General features: G+C 40.4%; 3 protein-coding genes across 9 annotated transcripts in view; 2 read left to right on the top strand and 1 right to left on the bottom strand.

The window, feature by feature from the left end:
- LOC108612378 (uncharacterized) overlaps nucleotides 1-18,470 on the bottom strand; it is an 82,616-nt gene that overhangs the window by 58,775 nt on the left and 5,371 nt on the right. For 4 of the 5 annotated variants that reach the window (XM_089467861.1, XM_089467858.1, XM_089467860.1 and 1 more), the window contains exon 2: nucleotides 5,809-6,963. In XM_089467861.1, the coding sequence (XP_089323987.1) occupies nucleotides 5,846-6,958 (1,113 nt within the window). In that variant the 5' untranslated portion in view covers nucleotides 6,959-6,963 and the 3' untranslated portion in view covers nucleotides 5,809-5,845. Of the gene's footprint in view, nucleotides 1-5,583; nucleotides 5,737-5,808; nucleotides 6,964-18,470 lie in introns of those variants that run through there. The other variant, XM_089467857.1, reaches the window with a different exon arrangement.
- On the top strand, nucleotides 663-1,683 carry LOC108612780 (uncharacterized). Its single transcript, XM_018005779.2, has 2 exons — nucleotides 663-1,114; nucleotides 1,180-1,683. Exons 1-2 carry the CDS (start codon nucleotides 827-829, stop codon nucleotides 1,540-1,542), a joined length of 651 nt encoding a protein of 216 aa, XP_017861268.1. The 5' UTR covers nucleotides 663-826; the 3' UTR covers nucleotides 1,543-1,683.
- LOC108614141 (uncharacterized) lies at nucleotides 9,927-17,417 on the top strand. 3 transcript variants are annotated; one of them, XM_018008090.2, is made up of 5 exons: nucleotides 9,927-10,138; nucleotides 13,250-13,491; nucleotides 13,585-15,033; nucleotides 15,559-15,679; nucleotides 15,770-17,417. In XM_018008090.2, exons 2-5 carry the CDS (start codon nucleotides 13,379-13,381, stop codon nucleotides 17,294-17,296), a joined length of 3,210 nt encoding a protein of 1,069 aa, XP_017863579.1. In that variant the 5' UTR covers nucleotides 9,927-10,138; nucleotides 13,250-13,378; the 3' UTR covers nucleotides 17,297-17,417. The 3 variants fall into 3 exon arrangements, with proteins under 3 accessions (XP_017863579.1, XP_089323981.1, XP_089323980.1); XM_089467855.1 differs by lacking the exon at nucleotides 9,927-10,138 and adding an exon at nucleotides 10,154-10,447; XM_089467854.1 differs by lacking the exon at nucleotides 9,927-10,138 and adding an exon at nucleotides 10,457-11,615.

Here is an 18,470-nt window from a genome sequence, read left to right as displayed (position 1 = left end):
TATATATAAAAAGGAATATATAAATATATAAAATATCACTATGATCTCATGAATATGTTCATAAGACGAAAGTATATATGTAAATTAAAGAAATACGCATAAATATATATTAAAATATATGTAAGAAGAATTATAAATGCAAATGCACAAAAGAAAATACATGTAAAACAACAAATAAAAATTTTTAAAACAAAAAAGAGTTTTCTTTATTTCCTTTATAAGCTGAGCCATTTAATAAGAGAAATTCTGGATGTTATGGTGAGAGATATGGCAGAGCTTCTAATGTATATTTTTATAGGTATATGAATATGTGCATGTCGTATCGGTGTATGTGTTAGTTCTTGGAGAGAAACTGACAGCTCGTACCATGCAAGTGAGTTGAGAGTTTGGTGAGAATCGATGGATGGACTAAGAGAGAGAGTCAACTATAGCAATTACTAAGCAATTAGCAATTGGACAGGAACTGCAGACGTTTGGAGCGCATTTTTAGCAAGTGAACCGAGTGACATTGGAAACTCATGGAAGTAAAGCCGAGTTATAATGGCATACTAACAAGAGACTCTCAGTAGATTACTCTTGTTTTCAAATGCTATAATATAATATTTGAGTAACAGTGTGCCATTTATATCGATTCAAAAGCAAGTTAGTTCGTATACATAACCAAATCTCTATTCAGGCATTCTACAAACACTCGTCTTAGCGAGTAAATCGAAAAAAAGAACACTTTTTTTTTAACATTCCTAAAACTATTTTATTTTATACACATATTTTTCACTACAAATATTTTTATTCTTTTTTTTTTTTGCAAGATAAATTATTGCTAATCATGGATGAGTTGGCCAGTCAGCTACCCAAGATATATACACGAAATGTGCTAAGCGCCATTGCAAGGCTGCAGAATGGGCAATCTGCTTACGTATGTAGCGAGGAGATCGTTGGGATGGTAGCCAAGCAGATGCGTCGCAAAAGAGACATTGATACCGTGAAGGACTATGTGCTGAAGTCGCTGGACAGTTTGATTGAATTGGGCGTATTGATCCGTAACCCTAAATCCAATTACAATTTCTATAAATTCCCCGACCTAACCACTTATGAATGTCTAACTTCGGTTAAGGTAAGACGACAGTAATTAATGTTGACAATGTTGATTTGCTAAATACGGTACTACTTTGAACACAGAGACGAAACTACTACTCGGGCGGCCGCAAGCCCTACTACAGACCTAAAAAACCGATTGCTGCCAAACCCAAGCGACAGAGGAAGGGGAAATATCAAAAGAAATTTAAGCCTGCCATTGTGCCTGTAGTGTGCAATTGCTGTCGGTCGTCTGTGATGCCGCTCGTTGAGGCATTCAATGAAATAAACAAGAACACTTTCGATACTGAAAAACCGCCACTAGAACAGCTGAAAATAAGTGATTCAGAAGCGCAGCAATCGGTAGATCATACAGAGAATAAAATACAACGCTTTGAGTTCCAGGCCCCAACTCTAATTATAGTATCAAACTGTGAAAATTCACCAGAAGAGGAGACCATCCAGTAGAGGAGAGAAAGAAACCTCAATCTGACAAGTGGCGCCATCTACATGTCAATTTATAAAATTATTTCAGTTAAGCAGCTAAAAGTGAGCATATATCTACGTGTTTAGGTGTACAATAAAGCCCCAAAGTATACTCCATTTGCAGTTTGAGTTTCAGTTTTAGCCAAGCTACACTTGAGAAACTCACAAACTCAGAAATTGATTCATAATTCGGGTTTTTCTTTGATTATTTCAACCCTCGCATTTATACATATTTTCGGGTGGTTGGCTGCCCACTTGAGCGTCGCTCTGGGCCACAGCCTAAGCCAATTTGTAGTTTTTGTGGTCGCGGATTAAATGCTCATAATTGTGGCAGTGCAGCACGCGACTCGCTGCAACAGGATACGCGACAGCGTGCCACATAAATATGATATGTTATTAACGGCTTAAGCAGGCGATGATAATGACTGACGACGCGAGCTCTGGCCTAAGTTGGGCTATTATTTTCTGCCCAATATATATATCCGCTTCCGTCGTGCCAGCAGCTGTCAATCAAAGCGAGCCGGCATATTTAATTTGAATTGCGTTTGAACACAAATCACAGATTTGGCCACACGCCCTCACAGCAACCGGCCTAATTTGACATTTGAGCGTCAGCGCGTGTCGCTCGCAGTCCAATGGCCAGTCAAATGGCCCTCGATGAATACTCACTAGTTTTCAATTTAATTTTAAGCTAAACTAATCAATGGGCTGCCCCCACCCTGATGCGCCCCCATGCCGCCACGCCGCGTCTAGTTTATGATAATTACTTTTTGGTCCAACACCTGCCAGCAGCAACAGGCGAGATATGGGTCCTTCGAGTGGGGGGCCTGACGCTGTCATACATTGGCAATTTTATTGTTCGCCCAAACCACGGCCTCACGACCACAAAGGCAGCGCCCGCCCCCCATCGCGCCCGATTCTAATTATTAAAATTATAGAAACGGGCAACATTTGTGCGCAGCCATTTCCGTAAATTAAAGTTAATTAACTGCCTGCGGTTAGCGAAGCCAGAAAATAATGCTAAATTTAAGATCATAAACTAGATGCATTTAAATAAAAGGTAACGTTGATTGAAAGGCATTTTATTTGGATATATGTATATATTAAATGCAAGATATATAAATTATATAGAAGTCTTTTTTTTATTCGGGATCATTACCAAAATTATTAATATCTGGGATTTTATTATAAGCTGTTGATGTGGCCCTTGGGGAATAAATTTTATATATTCTGATTGCAGAAGTACCAGGCGAATAGAAATAAGTAGAAAAATACAGCATTTTAATTAAGAGTACACTGTTAACTCACTGTTAGATAACTTAATTATGTTAATAAGCTGTAAGATTAATCAATAATATATATACTTTATGGGGTCTGACACGTTAGCGATGCGCTGACCCTGATTTCCTATTTTTAATGGATTTACGGTAGAATAATTGTATTCAAAATATTTATAATATAATTTTAAAAAATTCTACCTTCTATACCTCGGAAAGGTTATTTTTCAATCTACAATTTAGCATTTACACATTCTTAATATGTTTTATATGCGTTTGAATTTGAAGTTGAAAGAAAAAAAAAACGAATATTAATATTACTCCCTTTATTTAAAAACTGTATAGAGAAACATATAGTATTTCACGAAGCGACGCACATTTAGCAAATCTATTATATTTGTATAAATATTTGATAAGAATTTATTAATATGCTCTAATCTCGCGAGCGCTCGGGAAGAGAGAGAGAGAGAGAGAGCTAGAGCGAGAGCGAGATAGAGAGAGAGAGAGAGCGAGCGATAGAGCTAGCTCTCTCGTATAATCTCTCTCTCTCTCTCTCTCTCTCTCTCTCTCTCTCTCTCTCTCTCTCTCTCTCTCTCTCTCTCTCTCTCTCTCTCTCTCTCTCTCTCTCATACAGATTCAGATAATCAAAATTATGTTTCAATTAAAAGTGGCTTGGCGCAACTTGAAAGCCACTTAAACTTAATTCAATTATAATTTAAGCATAATTATAGTCGCATGTGTTTCGGTTGTAAGAGAGTAACAGTGTAATGCCAACTAATTGCCTTTCAGCATAAAAGTTGCAAGAAAAACTAAATAAATTTCATTACACGCTGGATAAAACCCCCCGAAACGCCGCTCAAAGACGAGCCAAAGTGCAGCGGGAGCAAAAATGCATTAAAAATTCATTACAAAGTGCACACAAAGTTCCTTCCTCTCGCTGGCAAATGTAAGAAACGTGTCTAGTCTCTGTGTGCAACTCATGCCACAAGTGGCTCGAGCTGCTTTAAGAGTGTAAGATATTCCGACTTTAGTCTAGTGCGAAGCTGAAGTTTGTCTCTGTGAAGGCAGACGATTGCCAAGCTTGACAGCAAAAGGATATATTATCTCTTGCATGTCTGCTGAAGCCTAAAATGGTCTCAGCCTGGAGGTCATAAGCGAAACTCATAAGGCCATGGCCAATGGTTAAGGGAAGCAGCGATCATAATCAACGTCTTTGCCACTTTATTGACAAACTAATAAAAACATGGCAAAATGGGATGGATAGAGGAGAGTCCTGCAGGACTGACATCACAGACCGGCAGGACTCGGACAAAACGATTTATTAAAATCCCTGTGCATGGCATACATAAAAAGCAGCGCCACTGACCGTTGATATGATGAGTAATTTGCTTTTGGCTTTTAATGCAGCAGACTATGAGCATGAAGAGGACATGGATAACGGCAAAGGCAACGGGATAACGACAACGATGTCGGAATAGTTGCAGGACACGGAAATTAGTGCGGAAACGGTTACTACGCTTAGCAATCTGTCAAAAAGCCAAAATGTAATAAATGAGACAGAGAACACACACACACACACACACACACACACACACACACGGACACACACTCGGATAGTTGAGGCTCCTGTATCATCGTCCTCAACATAATTCATAGAACATGCCAGAGCACGACAAAAGACTTCCATAAGAGCGGACAAAGGCGCCAACGACTACAGTGACTGCTGTCTAAAGCGGATGCCATCCATAGAGCTGGGCCCATGGCACATGTGCCATATTTCATTACACGTTGATAAGTGGACATTTGTCCACCCGACTCCTTGGGGTGGGCGAGCGGGGGTTGCCATCGCACAAATGCCAACAGGCATTTCATAATAATTTTAACAACCTTTTTTACGCAAACATGAAACGGTCACAGACCGAACTTGATATTCATATTAAATGCGTTAGTCGAACCGAAAGCATTAACTCGTTTATGCTCCGTACTCGTATTCATATTCATATTTGCATTCATATTCATATTCATATTCACATTCAAATGAAATGCAGATGCTATCGACATGAGTTGGGCGATTTCTGTGACATGACGGGGCAAATTATAAGTTTGCATTTCACATTGAGAGTTAGGTTGGCATATGTGAAGGCTTTTACTCTGTGAGTCTCTTATGAATGCCTCGTCGTCATTGAATCCGAAATTAAATATGTAGTTAACTGCAAAAAGTTATAGATCGGAGATTTGCCATATGATTCTTTGTTCTTCTCCCTCTTCAATTGAGAATATTTCAAGCAATAATTAGTTAATTTTCTTTGATTTAGCATACGAGCTTCACCTTTCGCTTTTTCACTTTAGATTATTTCATATATATAAAATAATAAAATATGTTTTAGAAGATGAATAAATAAATTTTAAATGAATAAATAAAAGTGTAAGACTAAATTAAAGAGTTTTTGTAATTTTAATAATAAGTTTAAACTAGTTATTAAAGTGTTTCTATTCCGATTAAAATGAGGCGGCTCATCTGTATACGATTATTAATCTAAATTTCGACAGATCAATTAACATTTAAATGAAAATTGGAAAAATATCATTTATATAAAATAACCCTTGTTTAATAAACTTTAAATTATTTAAAAATGTATTATTTTTTTAATATGACAAAAATCTTTATTGGGGCTGATACCAAAAAAATAAAACTTAGAAACTACTTTTTGACAATTGTTAATAAATAGAATAGTGCAAGGGTGAGTAAGATAATAATAAGTTTTAATGAAATAAATAATTAAATAATAAATTATTAAGGAAATATAAATAGTAAATGTAATGTATTTTATAAATAAGTTAGAGCTTTGACAAAATCCTTTCCATGTGAGAAAAGATTTCAGATTTAATTTGCTTCAACCTAGTATGATGAGATATAATGATCATAATAGTTTATAAATATTCCTTTATATTATATCAATACTTTACTCACCTGCAAAAATTATTCTTCTGTTAATCAAGTTCCCATTCTAATCATCATCATCATAATCGACAAACTGCAACTTTCTTTGCTTTAGGATTGGGCCAGTGTCCTTTCGTGTTGTTGCATTGATGTGCTGAGTCTGCTGAGTCTCACAGACTTTCTCTGTGCTAGACCATTGGATGAGTTGGGTCTCGGGCACATTCGAGTGGTCTTCGGCTGTCGCTGCTCTCGGCTTGGGCGAGTATCTCAAGCGATAGCGCTTTAGGTACTGCGGCACAGCCGGCACATTTCCCGTGGTATGAAAGTCCACAATTCCATTGATATAAACAGGACGGAGCAAGCTGCAGAGCTGTATGAGATTTATACGATTCGGTTTGGGAGACCACTGAAGCTCTTCCAGTGGATATGGGGTTTCCGAATCATAGCTATGGGCAGCCTCAATTTTCACAGTTACTGCATAGCCGGGCTGCTCGAAGCGCCTGCGATCTGTACCCAAGCCGCTATAGCTATGCAAATAGCAGTTCATCAGTTTGATGTGGCCGAAGAGTGTCGTGGTTTGAGCTAGACGCGTGACCAGATACTCATAGCCAAACAGAGGCAGCCTGAGCACACAGGCCCCGCCCACGGATGCCGCATGCTCGGCGAGCTTCCTGGCAACCTCGTCGAAGTCCACATGCTGGAACGGCTGATCGGCTTCCTGCAGATTCAGATAGAGCTCATCGGTACCCTGGGCAATCCACTCCTGATAGGTCACATTGCCCATCAGCCGACAGAGATCATCCTGCTGCACGGCTGAGTAGTAGAAGAGCAATCGGCCGCCTTGCGGCTTGCGGATGAGCAGCATTAGGCTGTTGCCGATTTCATTGCCGGCACAGAGCATCAGCTCCAGTCGCTTGCCATCGCTGAGGCGCAGCTGCAAGGGCTGCGCCTCCTTGACTATATGGAAGTCCTGCTGGGACACCTTGGCACCACGACTGCTCAGGTAGCTGAGCAGCTGATTGGCCAGCGGCTGGGTGGTGTACATCTTGCAGAACTGCTTGGGCAGTCGCTCCAGCTTGTCCTGCATGCCATAGAGATGCGTGATGAAGACCTTGATGTGGCTCTCGTACAGCTTTGGTATGACATCCACAACTATTTCGGGATACTCCTTGAAGCGCATTTTGACTGAAAGAAAAGAATTAAAGTGAAGAGTCAATATAGTGTACTCTGGTGGATAAAGTAGTAAATAAATGGCATAATCAGAAATTTAATTAATTTATATAAAAACATAAATAAATTTATTAATAAATTACATAATAAAAGTGTAAAAAAAATAAAATTAATTAATTTATTAAAAAATTAATAAAAAATATCATTAAATTTATAAATGAAAAATATATAAATTATGAATATCTTAGTAAATATTTTAAAACATAAACAAATTAATAAATAAATGGAAAATATAAGTAAATGTATTTTCTTAAACATAAACAAATCAATAAAAAAAATGATTAAATAAATAAATAAATTCAAATAAAAAGTTAGTAAGTAATAAAAATTATATATAACAATAAATAAATGAAAGTATGAGTAAAACATAAATAAATAAATAAATGCAAAAATATATGTAAATTTTTTTGTTAAAATAAATCAGTCAACAAATAAATAACTAAATGAAATTGAAAATAAATAAATAAATAATTAATTAAACATATAAACCAAATAAATAATTGAAAATATGAATGAAACACAAATAAATTAAAAAACACAAATATGTGTATTTTCTTAAACATAAACAAATCAGAAATCAATAAACAAATAATTAAAAAATAAATTTAAAAAATGATATAAAGTTACTAAATACTTATTTAAACATATACACAAAAATAAATAATTTAAAGTATAAATAAATTAAAATAAAATAAATTTACTTGTAATAAATTGTAATAAAGAAATTGACAATAACAAAATGTAAATGAATAAATAAATAAACACGTAAAAAACTAAGGAAATAAAAATGCGCAAATAAAATAAAATAAAATATAGATGCTTATTAATTCACAAATAAATAAACAATGTCATAATATCTCAGTTGACAGCCTCGCCCACCTGATGACCTTTTCTGATAGCTTAGTCCAAAGCGGATGCATTATGGATGGCCTATAATTGATCAACATGAACCCAAAAGCCACGACTTTGACTTTGCGTAATTTCCCCAAATACGAAAATAAATGCGAAAAATAAGCGCGAAAGGTAAACAACAAAATTTCGCAGCAACGTCAGGTTGAATGCCAGCCATTGGCATAGATCTCAAATTGGCAACACCTCAGTTCGGTTCGGTTTAGCTCATAACAGTCGTTACTGGCACAGCCCACAATCTGGAGATTTTGGTTTCGCTTTCAGTATGACCGTCAAAAACGTACCACGAGCTGGTTACCTCACCCAGCCGCCAGTCGATAGATGAGACGTGTAAATTATTATTACGCTGGGGCAAAAGAAAGCAGCGTGGGGGGCTACCCACGCTCTGTAGCTCCCGCTCCCGCTCCAGCTGAGGTCTCTGACTAGACCAGAAAATTACTCAATGTCGCTTAACCCGACTGCAGCTGAATGCCAACCTCTTGTTGTCTTCTTCTGTTGTGTTGTTGTTGTAGTAGTTGTTGTCTGTTGTCTGTTGTGCTGCTTGACTCAGCTGACTCTTTTCAGCTTCATCGCCCGGTTTTAACTTTCACTCTCTGAACAGCTAATTTGCTTAGCTGGTTGCCACCGCGAGCTCTCGGCTCATTATAATTAGCCATCTGAGGCGGTGGCACCCAGATTTGCTGCGACCATTGTACAATAATTCGCTTGGCTATTTATGTAGCTTTATAGAAGAGTGTTACAAATGTAATGCAACTATCTGATTTAATTAGCGCCGTTATACAGCCAGAGCGAGTTCAACGAACTCTCAACTGTCAGATTACCCAACGAATGTCTTCATGGCAAACAAGTTTACCGATTCGATCACCTTTAGAAAACATGTTCAATTGTTGCACAAATCATTTGATAAGCATTGTTTGTACTTTGAACTTTCATCAGGGATGACTAATGGCCCAAAATATGGATATACCAAGTCAGGGTATTCTGTTAAAATATTGATTTCTGCTTGCACAGAGTGCAAGATCTTTAATAATTTTTCATTTTAGTAATATTTGAATTAAATATAAAATATATTTTATATTAATATACGATATTATTACATTTCCTACGAAGTTAAAAAAAAAAAATTTTTTTTTTACAATTATATGATATTACTACATTCCCTACTAATTGTTTTTCTCTATATTCTATTTTCGATCTACTTTCGTACTATTATTTTGTTCTCTCTCAGAGTATAAGTGTTCAAGGAAATATTTATATGAGTTGATTTGCCTTTGATTTTATTTTTTTAATTCATATGCTTTATTTAATATGATTAACATTAAGCAAACGATATATAGACCCAAGTATCCATATGCTCTATTTAATCACAGAGTATAAGAGCTGAAAGAAAGCTATCATTTGACTCAAATTTTAGTTGCTTTACAAATATATTTTGCTTTACTCATAATAAAATTTATGAAATATAACAAGCAGCAATCAATAATTTATATTTAATTGCTAACATCTTAAAATAAATTTCTTTTTAATGTATAGAGCATCCTTAATATTCATTTTTAGAATTGACTGACTGATACTCTTACTTCTCTGCGTATAAATAATTTATGCTTAATCAAATTATTTTCTAATTCTTCATTAGACTCTACTAAGGCCTTGTGATATTTCTTCAACTAGTTAACCTTAAGTTGTTGGTATTTGACTCACTTAAATATAAATTATGCATAATAAAAACAAAGTTAACTTCAATTTTACTCCGGCTGTCTTTCTAGTTGATCTCTGCGCTCATCTTAACTTTCGCACATCTGTCCAATTTTATTATTACCCAATTGCTGCAATCTCTCGCAAGCCCTCTCTCTCACTCCCATTCAGTTGCTCTCTGATGATCCGCTCTCTAACTAGCAGCTGGTTAAACATAATTTCGGCAACGTTTTCACTCTTCGCCCGAGCATCTTTGGCGAGCTGGCGAAACTCTCTCCTGCTCTTGCGCTCCTCTGCAGCGAGTCGAGACTGAACTCGAATTGGCTGGTCGCTGCTTGGAGCTTGGCACTTGGGGCTTGGCGCATGCTCAGCGCCGGCGTCGCGTGTCAAACGAACGCCAAACTCAAAGCCGGAAAGACGTCGCTGGCGCTGTCTTCTTACCAAGAGGCAGTTGAAAAACAAAGCAACATTTCGTTTCGTTTCGAATTTGTTATCGTAGTTGCTTGTAGTTTCTATTTGATGTGAAGTAAGTGGAATCAAAAGCCGAAAGTGTGCAAAATCGAAGCCGGCTAAGCAATTGTCTCTATATATGTATATATGATTGTGTGTGATTGTGTTTGTGTTTGTGCCGCAATGGCGAGTTAAACAAAGCGTAGCGATTGTGACAACAGCTGCCTCTTCGACTATTTTTAAGTTCAACCAGCCAAGAAAAGAAAGTTGTCTGGGTCGTTGAGTTGTGCAAGTGAATGAAACATTAAATATTGCGTAAAAATTAGTGAAGAGCCAAAACACAACAGTAGCAACAACAACAACAAAAATAAACGTAAACAAATAAGTGAGTCACGCTCCTCTAGGTGAACCTCAACCGAAATCGAACCTCAGCACGCGTCGAGCATAAAAGATAACGGTGCGTTTGTTGCACTAGTAAATTGAACAGGCCACGCCCACACACCGGCCACACAGGCTCTGTGGCATGCACAACACGTACGCTGCTTTTTGGTTTCCGTGTCCATATCCGTGTTCGGCTTTGGTCCAAAATTCCAAGCTCATCTCGAGCGTAAAGTGTCCTTTCGTGTTAGGTGACAACCCTAGCATGTGCGTGCCTCAACACTCACACACACACACACACATGCACAATCGAAGCATTTTGTGCTCAAAGCATTTTGTGATCCTAGCACCTGGTGCAGCTGCTGCTCTACGCCCGTTCCATATGAAATTAGCTGACATTTCTTGTTGTAAATGCCAGTGCAGTCTGTTTTGCTGCTGCTCCTGCTACTCCTGCTGCTCCTGCTACTGCTGCTGCAGCAGCTCGTCTTCGTTTTAGTGCAGCGCCCTCTGTTGCCTGTTGGCAGCAAATGCAATTTTCTAGTACTTGCTCGTTGCGGCGTCTCCGCCGTTGCTTGGACCATAAAATTTTGGGCAATTACAGTTACAGCTGCAGCAGCAGCAAGCTGATGTTTCAACTGACTCAGACTGTCAGTCAGGCAGTCAGTGACTGTGCATGTGTGTGTGTAATTGCATGAAATTTAAATTTTATGTGCGAGCAACACATTTTGGCATAGTCGTTTTTATTATATTACGACTAGCGTAAATAATAAATGTAGTTTTTTCGGTTTGCCAGCTGTTTCATCTGTTTGTTCCACCACAAACGCTTTAAAATCAGTTACAAATCTTTTTGGAAACTTTTTGTGCGTCATCTCGATGAGAAAAATGGGCTCGATATACTCAAAGCAAGCCAACCTTGACTCCAATTCAAATGCAAATCGAACGACGCTAAATGAGCCACGTTTATGGTGAAATTTATCGCAGAAAGACAAAACAAAATGTGTTATAAACTCAATGAATGAACCGAGTGCTGAAAAGCTAAAGCTATTAAAATTGACCAATAACAGAATTGAAATGCATTGATATTCTGGCAATTCAAAAATGGCTTTCACTGATTTTTAGATTATTGACTAAAATTGACAGAAATTTAGTGAAATTTTGATGACGCAATTTATAAGGTCTGAAGAGTGCTTTAATTATGCCTTAATTTGTGTGCCTTAACTTGATTATCTTTGACTTATATTGTGTATTTTGTAAAGATCTATATTTGATGAATTATTAATATGACATTATTAATATAAATTCCTATAAAATAAACTTTTTTTAAATATATAAGAAAGAAAATACACAATGCAAAATAAAATTGAGCTAATTAATTGAAGTATATCAATATAAAAGAGATGAAGCATTCACAAAAGAAAAATTTAAAATTTTAAAAATAATAATAATAATTTTACAAAAATACCATCATATACCAATTTAAGACAAAATATAAGATTAATAAAAATCCAATATAAAAAAAAAAAAAAACAAAAAAAATTAAATAAATATTATTAATTAATTAAATAATCAATAAATTTAAAAATTAATAATTACTTGCATATAAAAAATAAAAATTGATTATTACTTAAATAATCAATAAATTTAAAAATTGATTATTACTTATATATAAAAAAATAAAAATTGATTACTTATATATATTTAAAAAAAAAAAAAAAGGAAAATTTATGTTTTATACGGTAATAAATAAAAAATTTAGATAAAAATCGAAAAAAGGACAACTGTGTTAATAATAAATACTTATAAAATAAAAATATATAAAAATGAATATATAATAACTAATATAACTAAATAACATTTATTAAAATATAACAAGTAAAAAAAAAAATAAATATATAAATAAATAAAAAAAAAAAAAAAACAGGAAAAACAGTAGATGAATTGCCAAAAAAAAATAATATTGAAAGCTGATAAATTAAAATAAATAAATAGAAAATTAGTACATAAATAAAAATAAACAAATAACAAAATATATATTTATATGAATGAAAAACTAAAAAACTAAAAATATATAAGCTTAAAAAAAAATTATCTACAAAGCATTTAAAAACGCATTTGCTATCCTGACATTATTCTGTGCTTCTATAATCACAATTCTTCTCCCACTGTTTTCGCTGCACAGAGCTGGGCACATAAAAGTCCAGAGCAGACAGGCGGACGTGTCAGACAGTGCCTATTAAAGTTTGAAGGCTTGTCAACGCTTGGTGGCAACAAATGGTGGCAAATAAAAAGTCACAATAATATGAATAATCTAGCACAAGGCTCAGAGCCGGAGGCGAGTTCAGAGACAGCGTCGAGCACCCAAAAGAGCTAAAGATTATGGATATGATTATACGGCGTAGTCAGCGTCGAAATAAACCTGATGATTACGGCGAGTCGAGTCGAGTCGAGTCGCGTTTGCGGCGTGCGGCTGCATAAACACGGCGCAATCATAAAAAACGGAATTAAACAAATGTCAAGTCGTCCTCGACGCCGTCGTCGTCGTCGTCTTGAGCTCTCGACGAGCACGTGAGAATTGCATTAATATGAATGCAAATGCAGCCGCCCGCTATCCCTTCGCCCCTTGCTTTCAATGGGGTAAATCTATAAATTTATGTGCAAATGTTGCGAGAAATTTGCCGCGAGGACTCTAGAGAAATTCGCAATCTTTTTCAGTTTGTAGTCAGAGAGAGAGAGAGAGGGGCAGAGAGTGGGAGTAAGGGAGAGAGAGAGAAGTCAAGTCTGACAGCAAGTTTTTATGTTATTATTGCAGGCGACGTGCGAAAAGTGGCTTACGCTTATGAATTGCTGACGTTAGCTGGGGATTTCCAATTGCAAGAGATACTCACACACCGCCACGCCCCCACGCTCCACACGCCCCACACGCCCACCCACAAGCAGCATGCAGTTTGAGTTTCGGCAACAGCCGCGAAGTATGCTATGGAAAATTGCATTTCTAATTATCGCATTAGCCGGGGACGTGTCGTGCATAAGAAATGGCGCCGGAAATGACGAGTGAGTTTCCATTGATGTCAAGCTTAATTTATGCAAATTTCACCAACACCAGTTCAATTAACCCCCCTATTCCCCCCATGCATTTCCTGACAGGCAGAAACAGATTTCCGCAAAGCTGAAAAACTTTTTCCCCTCGGAGCCGCTGCCTGAAGTGGGCGCCCCCCAAGCTGAGCAGCTGTCCGGCCAGGCGTCCGCACAGGTCACAAATGGCGGATTCCGGCCGTCACAGATGCTGGAGTTCACGCCGTCGGATGTGATGAACGCCGCCAAGCCGCGTTATCCGCCCAGCTACCTGGAGCCCAACTATAAGCACCAGCTGCCCAGCTCCTTAAACAGCCTCAGCTCACAGCACTCGGCCATGGACAAAGTGTTTGCCTTCCCAGAGGAATCGCGGCCGCAGCAGCTGACAACTTTCCACAACTACGCGAGCTCCCAAATACCCACCACGCCGGTGGTCAGCTATCTGGATCCCTTCACGCAGCAAAACTATCGATATACACCCACGCCCACGCCCACGGCCACGCCCTCGCACTCGCACGCGCCCATTGCGACAGCTCCGACGCCCACCTACATACAGTACCAGCGCGAGCGGCCCGGGGAGCAGGGGGATCAGGCGTATACAGTGCAATCGTCCCTGCTCGTTGGCAGCCACTCGCCGCGTCCCGCTGTCGCGGATGAGGTCTACTTGAAGCGACCCGGCTACGTCTTCGACGAGAGCCCCTCGACATCGTATCGTCGACCCGTGACCACGCCCACTGCGGCCTCATCGAATAAAATTTCATACGATTCGCACGACTATCCGCCGCCCAGCTATGCCGCCCAGCAGACATCCAATTTCGTGCCCACGCCCACGCAGCGACCCCGCGAGGACCCGCGACCGTCTTACAACCGGCAAGACGTCAGCGGCCCAGCGTCGTCTAATTATGCAAACAACTTTGGTAATTATTTGCAGCGACCACCCAGCTCTAGCTACCGTCCCCAACAATCGGAATACAATACCCCCACGCACTACCAGTACGAGCCACTGCCTCAGCATCAGCAGCAGCAGCAGCAGCGACCTCAGCGACCGGGCCACAATTACTACGAGTATCAAATTGGCGAGATACCGCCTCAGCAGCGTCCACCCCAGTTCAACTATCGTCCAGGTCCGGGGCCTGGCTATCGACCCCCCTACCAGCCACAGCCACAGCCACAGGCAGGCGGCTTCTCCACTTTGGCAACGTTGCTGAGCACCACACAACAATATGCGCCACAATTTACAAATCTGCTTTTGGGCGGTGGAGGTAGCTCCTCCTCCTCCTCCTCCTCCTCCTCCTTCTCTGGTGGCAGCCCATTAGGCAGTCTCTTTGGCGCCTTCGCAGGCGCGCAGGGTGCGGGGCAGCAGAGCAGTCGACCGCCCAACACACAACTCATTAGAGCCCTGGAGAACATCGCACGCAACGACGATTTGCAGTGTGTGCCCAAGGTGCTCTGCCAGATGATTGCCGGCCAGACGCAACGTGGCCAACTGCCGGGCTTCATTACGTCCCCGGCCATAACCAAGTGAGTACCGAGTAGCCGTAGCACAATTGCACCACAATTGCCAGTCTAAATAATGTGGCCAGGGCTTTACTTGTGAGTAAATATTATTAAATTTACATTCCCCAAACTGAGCCAGCAGCCCCCACGCCTCTACCCGCTACCCGCCCACCCCCAGCCCTGTTGCTTGCCCAATTTCAAGCAAGCGTTAACTGGGATTAGACTTCATTCATTATGCAAGTCGATCCGAGCCCTAGCCATATTGATTGTTCTGCGAAATGAGCCACGCTCTGATTGAGCCATGGCCAGCAGTGTGGGGCAGCTCGTCCGTAAATTGATATGGTTTTGCCTATACGTTGCAAATTGGCATTTACTCAATTAAGTTTTATAGGCAGCTGGGCTAGATAATGAGCAATATAATAGTGATTGAGCTTGCAGTGAAGCTGGGAAATAGATTCATATAAATGAATGTACATATATGTATGATGTCTGCTTGTAAGGAAACTCTCAGGTTCTGATAATTATTTCGATTACTTTCCATCCAAACAGCTTTCTCGCCGGCTTCCCAGTCGCCTCACCTGCGCTCATTTACGGACGCGCGGCGCTGCTCGGCATCAGCGGAGGTGCGCGGAGCTGTGTGCAGACCTACGAGAGATGCCCCAAGAATGAGGTAAGCCGTTTGTCTGATTTGCCAATCAGGGGGTGTTTAATGATTATTAAAAACTTCAACTTGAACTTCGTCCTCTGCCACCCCGAACAGATGGAAATCATTCACTATCTGAACAATCATCGCGGCGGCTTTTTTAAGTTCTTCAGCGAGCCGGAAGAGCAACCAGCTGTGCCCCAACAAAGCGAATCTGGCAGCGGCGGCGGCGGCGGGGGCGGTGGCTCATTGTTCAGCATCCTCTCTGCGCTAACCAACGGCGGTCAGAGCCAGGGGCAGGGGCAGGTGACGCGCACCACGCCGCGGCCAGTGGCGCGACCAACACAAAGACCGAGCACGGACATTGCTGATGGCATCGGCAGCTTCTTCACCCGCGTGCTGTCCGAGTATATGAGCGGCGTGGAGTACCAGAGGCGACGCCGTCGAAGGCGGAGTCTGTTGCCAACGGAAATTAAACGCAGCATTCAGACGGATAATGGCCGCTTGATGCCCGTTGATTTTCATGATGAGGAAGACGACTTAGATACCCAGACACCAGTCAGGTTTCAAGACGATGACGAGGCGGAGGCGGCCAAGGCGCACACCGAGCTGATAGGTGTGCTGCAATTTCCCGACGACCTGGACGAGGATGGGGGCGAGAGTCGAATACTGCACTTCAAGAACATTGAAAGCGATGAGCAGCATGACAGCGGAGCTGTGAGATTTCCGGATGCAACGCCGGAAGCACAGAGCGACAGCCAGCGTAAAGTTATCTACGAGTTCAATCGGAATGCAGCTCAGCGAAAATTGAGATTTCCCCAAGAGTCGAGCGAAGGTGAGCGCCAAGCCAAAACTTTGCAACTGGCCGAGGGCTGGGAGGCTGTGCTGCCCAATGGACTTACCGAGGAGGATTACGGCAAGCCAAAGCGGCGTGGCAAGCGAATTGTTTTTAGGGACACCAACGAGCAGCTTGACGACCTGGATGAGCGGTTTAGAGAGGAGCAGCAGGAGGCGGAGGAGCGATTGAGGGAACAACAGCTCAGAGAAGAACAATTCAGGGAGCAACAGCTGAGGGAGGACCGACAGATTGCACCACCTGCACCACTTGCACCACATGCACCACCAAATGCTGTCTACGAGAACGCAGCACCACCGCAGCGTGGTGCCCGAGTCCTCTTTCCCGACCATTACGAGCGGCACATACGCCGAGGCAAGATACTGAATCGACCCACCTATGCGCCCAGCTACGAATACAATAACAAGCTGGAGGAGAAGGAGCAGCGCTTGGTCGTCAGCGACGAGCATAGGCCCGGCTCCCATTACCGCCTAGAAAGCACCTCAAGTTACCAGACGAGTGGCCAGAGTCACAGTCACAGGCAGAGCTTCATGAACTATGGCGAGTATCTGCCCGGCAATACTGTGCGGTTCGATCAGTCGAGCGACAGACCCAACTACAGTGCGCAGTACGACTATCCGAATGGGAACTACATCAGCGACAATCGGTACAGCAGCAGCTATCAGCCTGCCTCGACGAGAAGGCCCCAGCACGAGGACAATAAGAATATCTATGTGACCAATTCCCAGGGGGTGACCGAGTACTACATAAGGCCCGACGGCCGTAAGGTCTACCTGGGCAGCCGTTAGCCTTGTAGAGTGTAAATAGAAGCAGCGTCGTAGAGGCGGTGCCCCTTAGTTTCTAAGTCTGTAAATAATTGTTAACGCTTAAACCAACTTGAATATTTATTAAAAACTTGTTAAGCCACAAGTAGGGGCGGGTTCTTTAATGCGCTGCCATTGTTCACGGCGACAAACAACAACAAATCAACAAGTATTTCAGGCAAATGAAATATGCAAAAGAAATGCCACATAAATCTAGAGACAAACGGCGCGCGTCATCGCAGGGAATACGTTTGAAAAATTAAATGTGATAAAGCGGAGGGAGACTGCCAGCAAAAAAAAAAAAAGAGAAAGAAATCCGCACACAATTTCCACATTTTCCCAATGGGACGCCGCCTCACGACTTCACAGAGCCAAATCACACAAAAATGCAAAGTGCAAAAAAGTGCAGCGTACTTTTGTGCGGCGGCGGCACTCCGCAGCCAGGGTTGTCAACGTCACCAAAGCTCAAAGCAGCGCTTGCCGTCTGCTCGCCCACTGTGAGGGCTGGCCTGCCCCACCAGCACAGTGCCTGCAAGCATATGCAACGAGTTAATAAATAGCAAAGCGCCGAGGGCGGACCAGAGTCGGGCCTAGGGTTGGGGCTGTGTATTTTACCAAAAGCCGTAGTTGTAGTACTTGAAGCGAAACAAACAAGAGCTGCACAAAAAAATCGTAGCTTGAAAGCAATGGGAGACACCGATTGCATAATACTCTGTAAATTTGTAAATCAATTTAAAATTGTGAGATTTTTGTGAGCAATTATAATTTGATTATAAGTATCTGATTAAAAATAAATAATTACTTTGCTTTTGTTATATATTGAATCTATAAAATAAACAATGAAGCTTTACCAATTTGTATTTTAATTTAATAATAGATTATTTATATATATATTACGATATTTTTAGCTTGCTTTTAGCTCTGTTCTGTAAGTCATTCATTATTCATCATTCGACATTCGTTCATCAACCATAATTTATGTTGCATAATTATATATTATATTATATTGAGACAAAAAATATTTATTTATTATTTACTAATTGTCATTATTCGATATTTATTTTCATTAATTAATTATTCAATATTCGTTCTTCATTATCCATAATTCGTACTTCAAAATTCATAATTCATCATTCAGTATTCATAATTCATAATTAAT

The sequence above is a fragment of the Drosophila arizonae genome, chromosome 4, assembly GCF_054131065.1.
Source record: "Drosophila arizonae isolate 15081-1271.41 chromosome 4, UAZ_ARI_1.0, whole genome shotgun sequence".
NCBI lineage: Eukaryota > Metazoa > Arthropoda > Insecta > Diptera > Drosophilidae > Drosophila > Drosophila arizonae.
The sequence above is the reverse complement of the archived record's forward strand: the minus strand, read 5'-3'. Positions and strand labels throughout refer to the sequence as shown.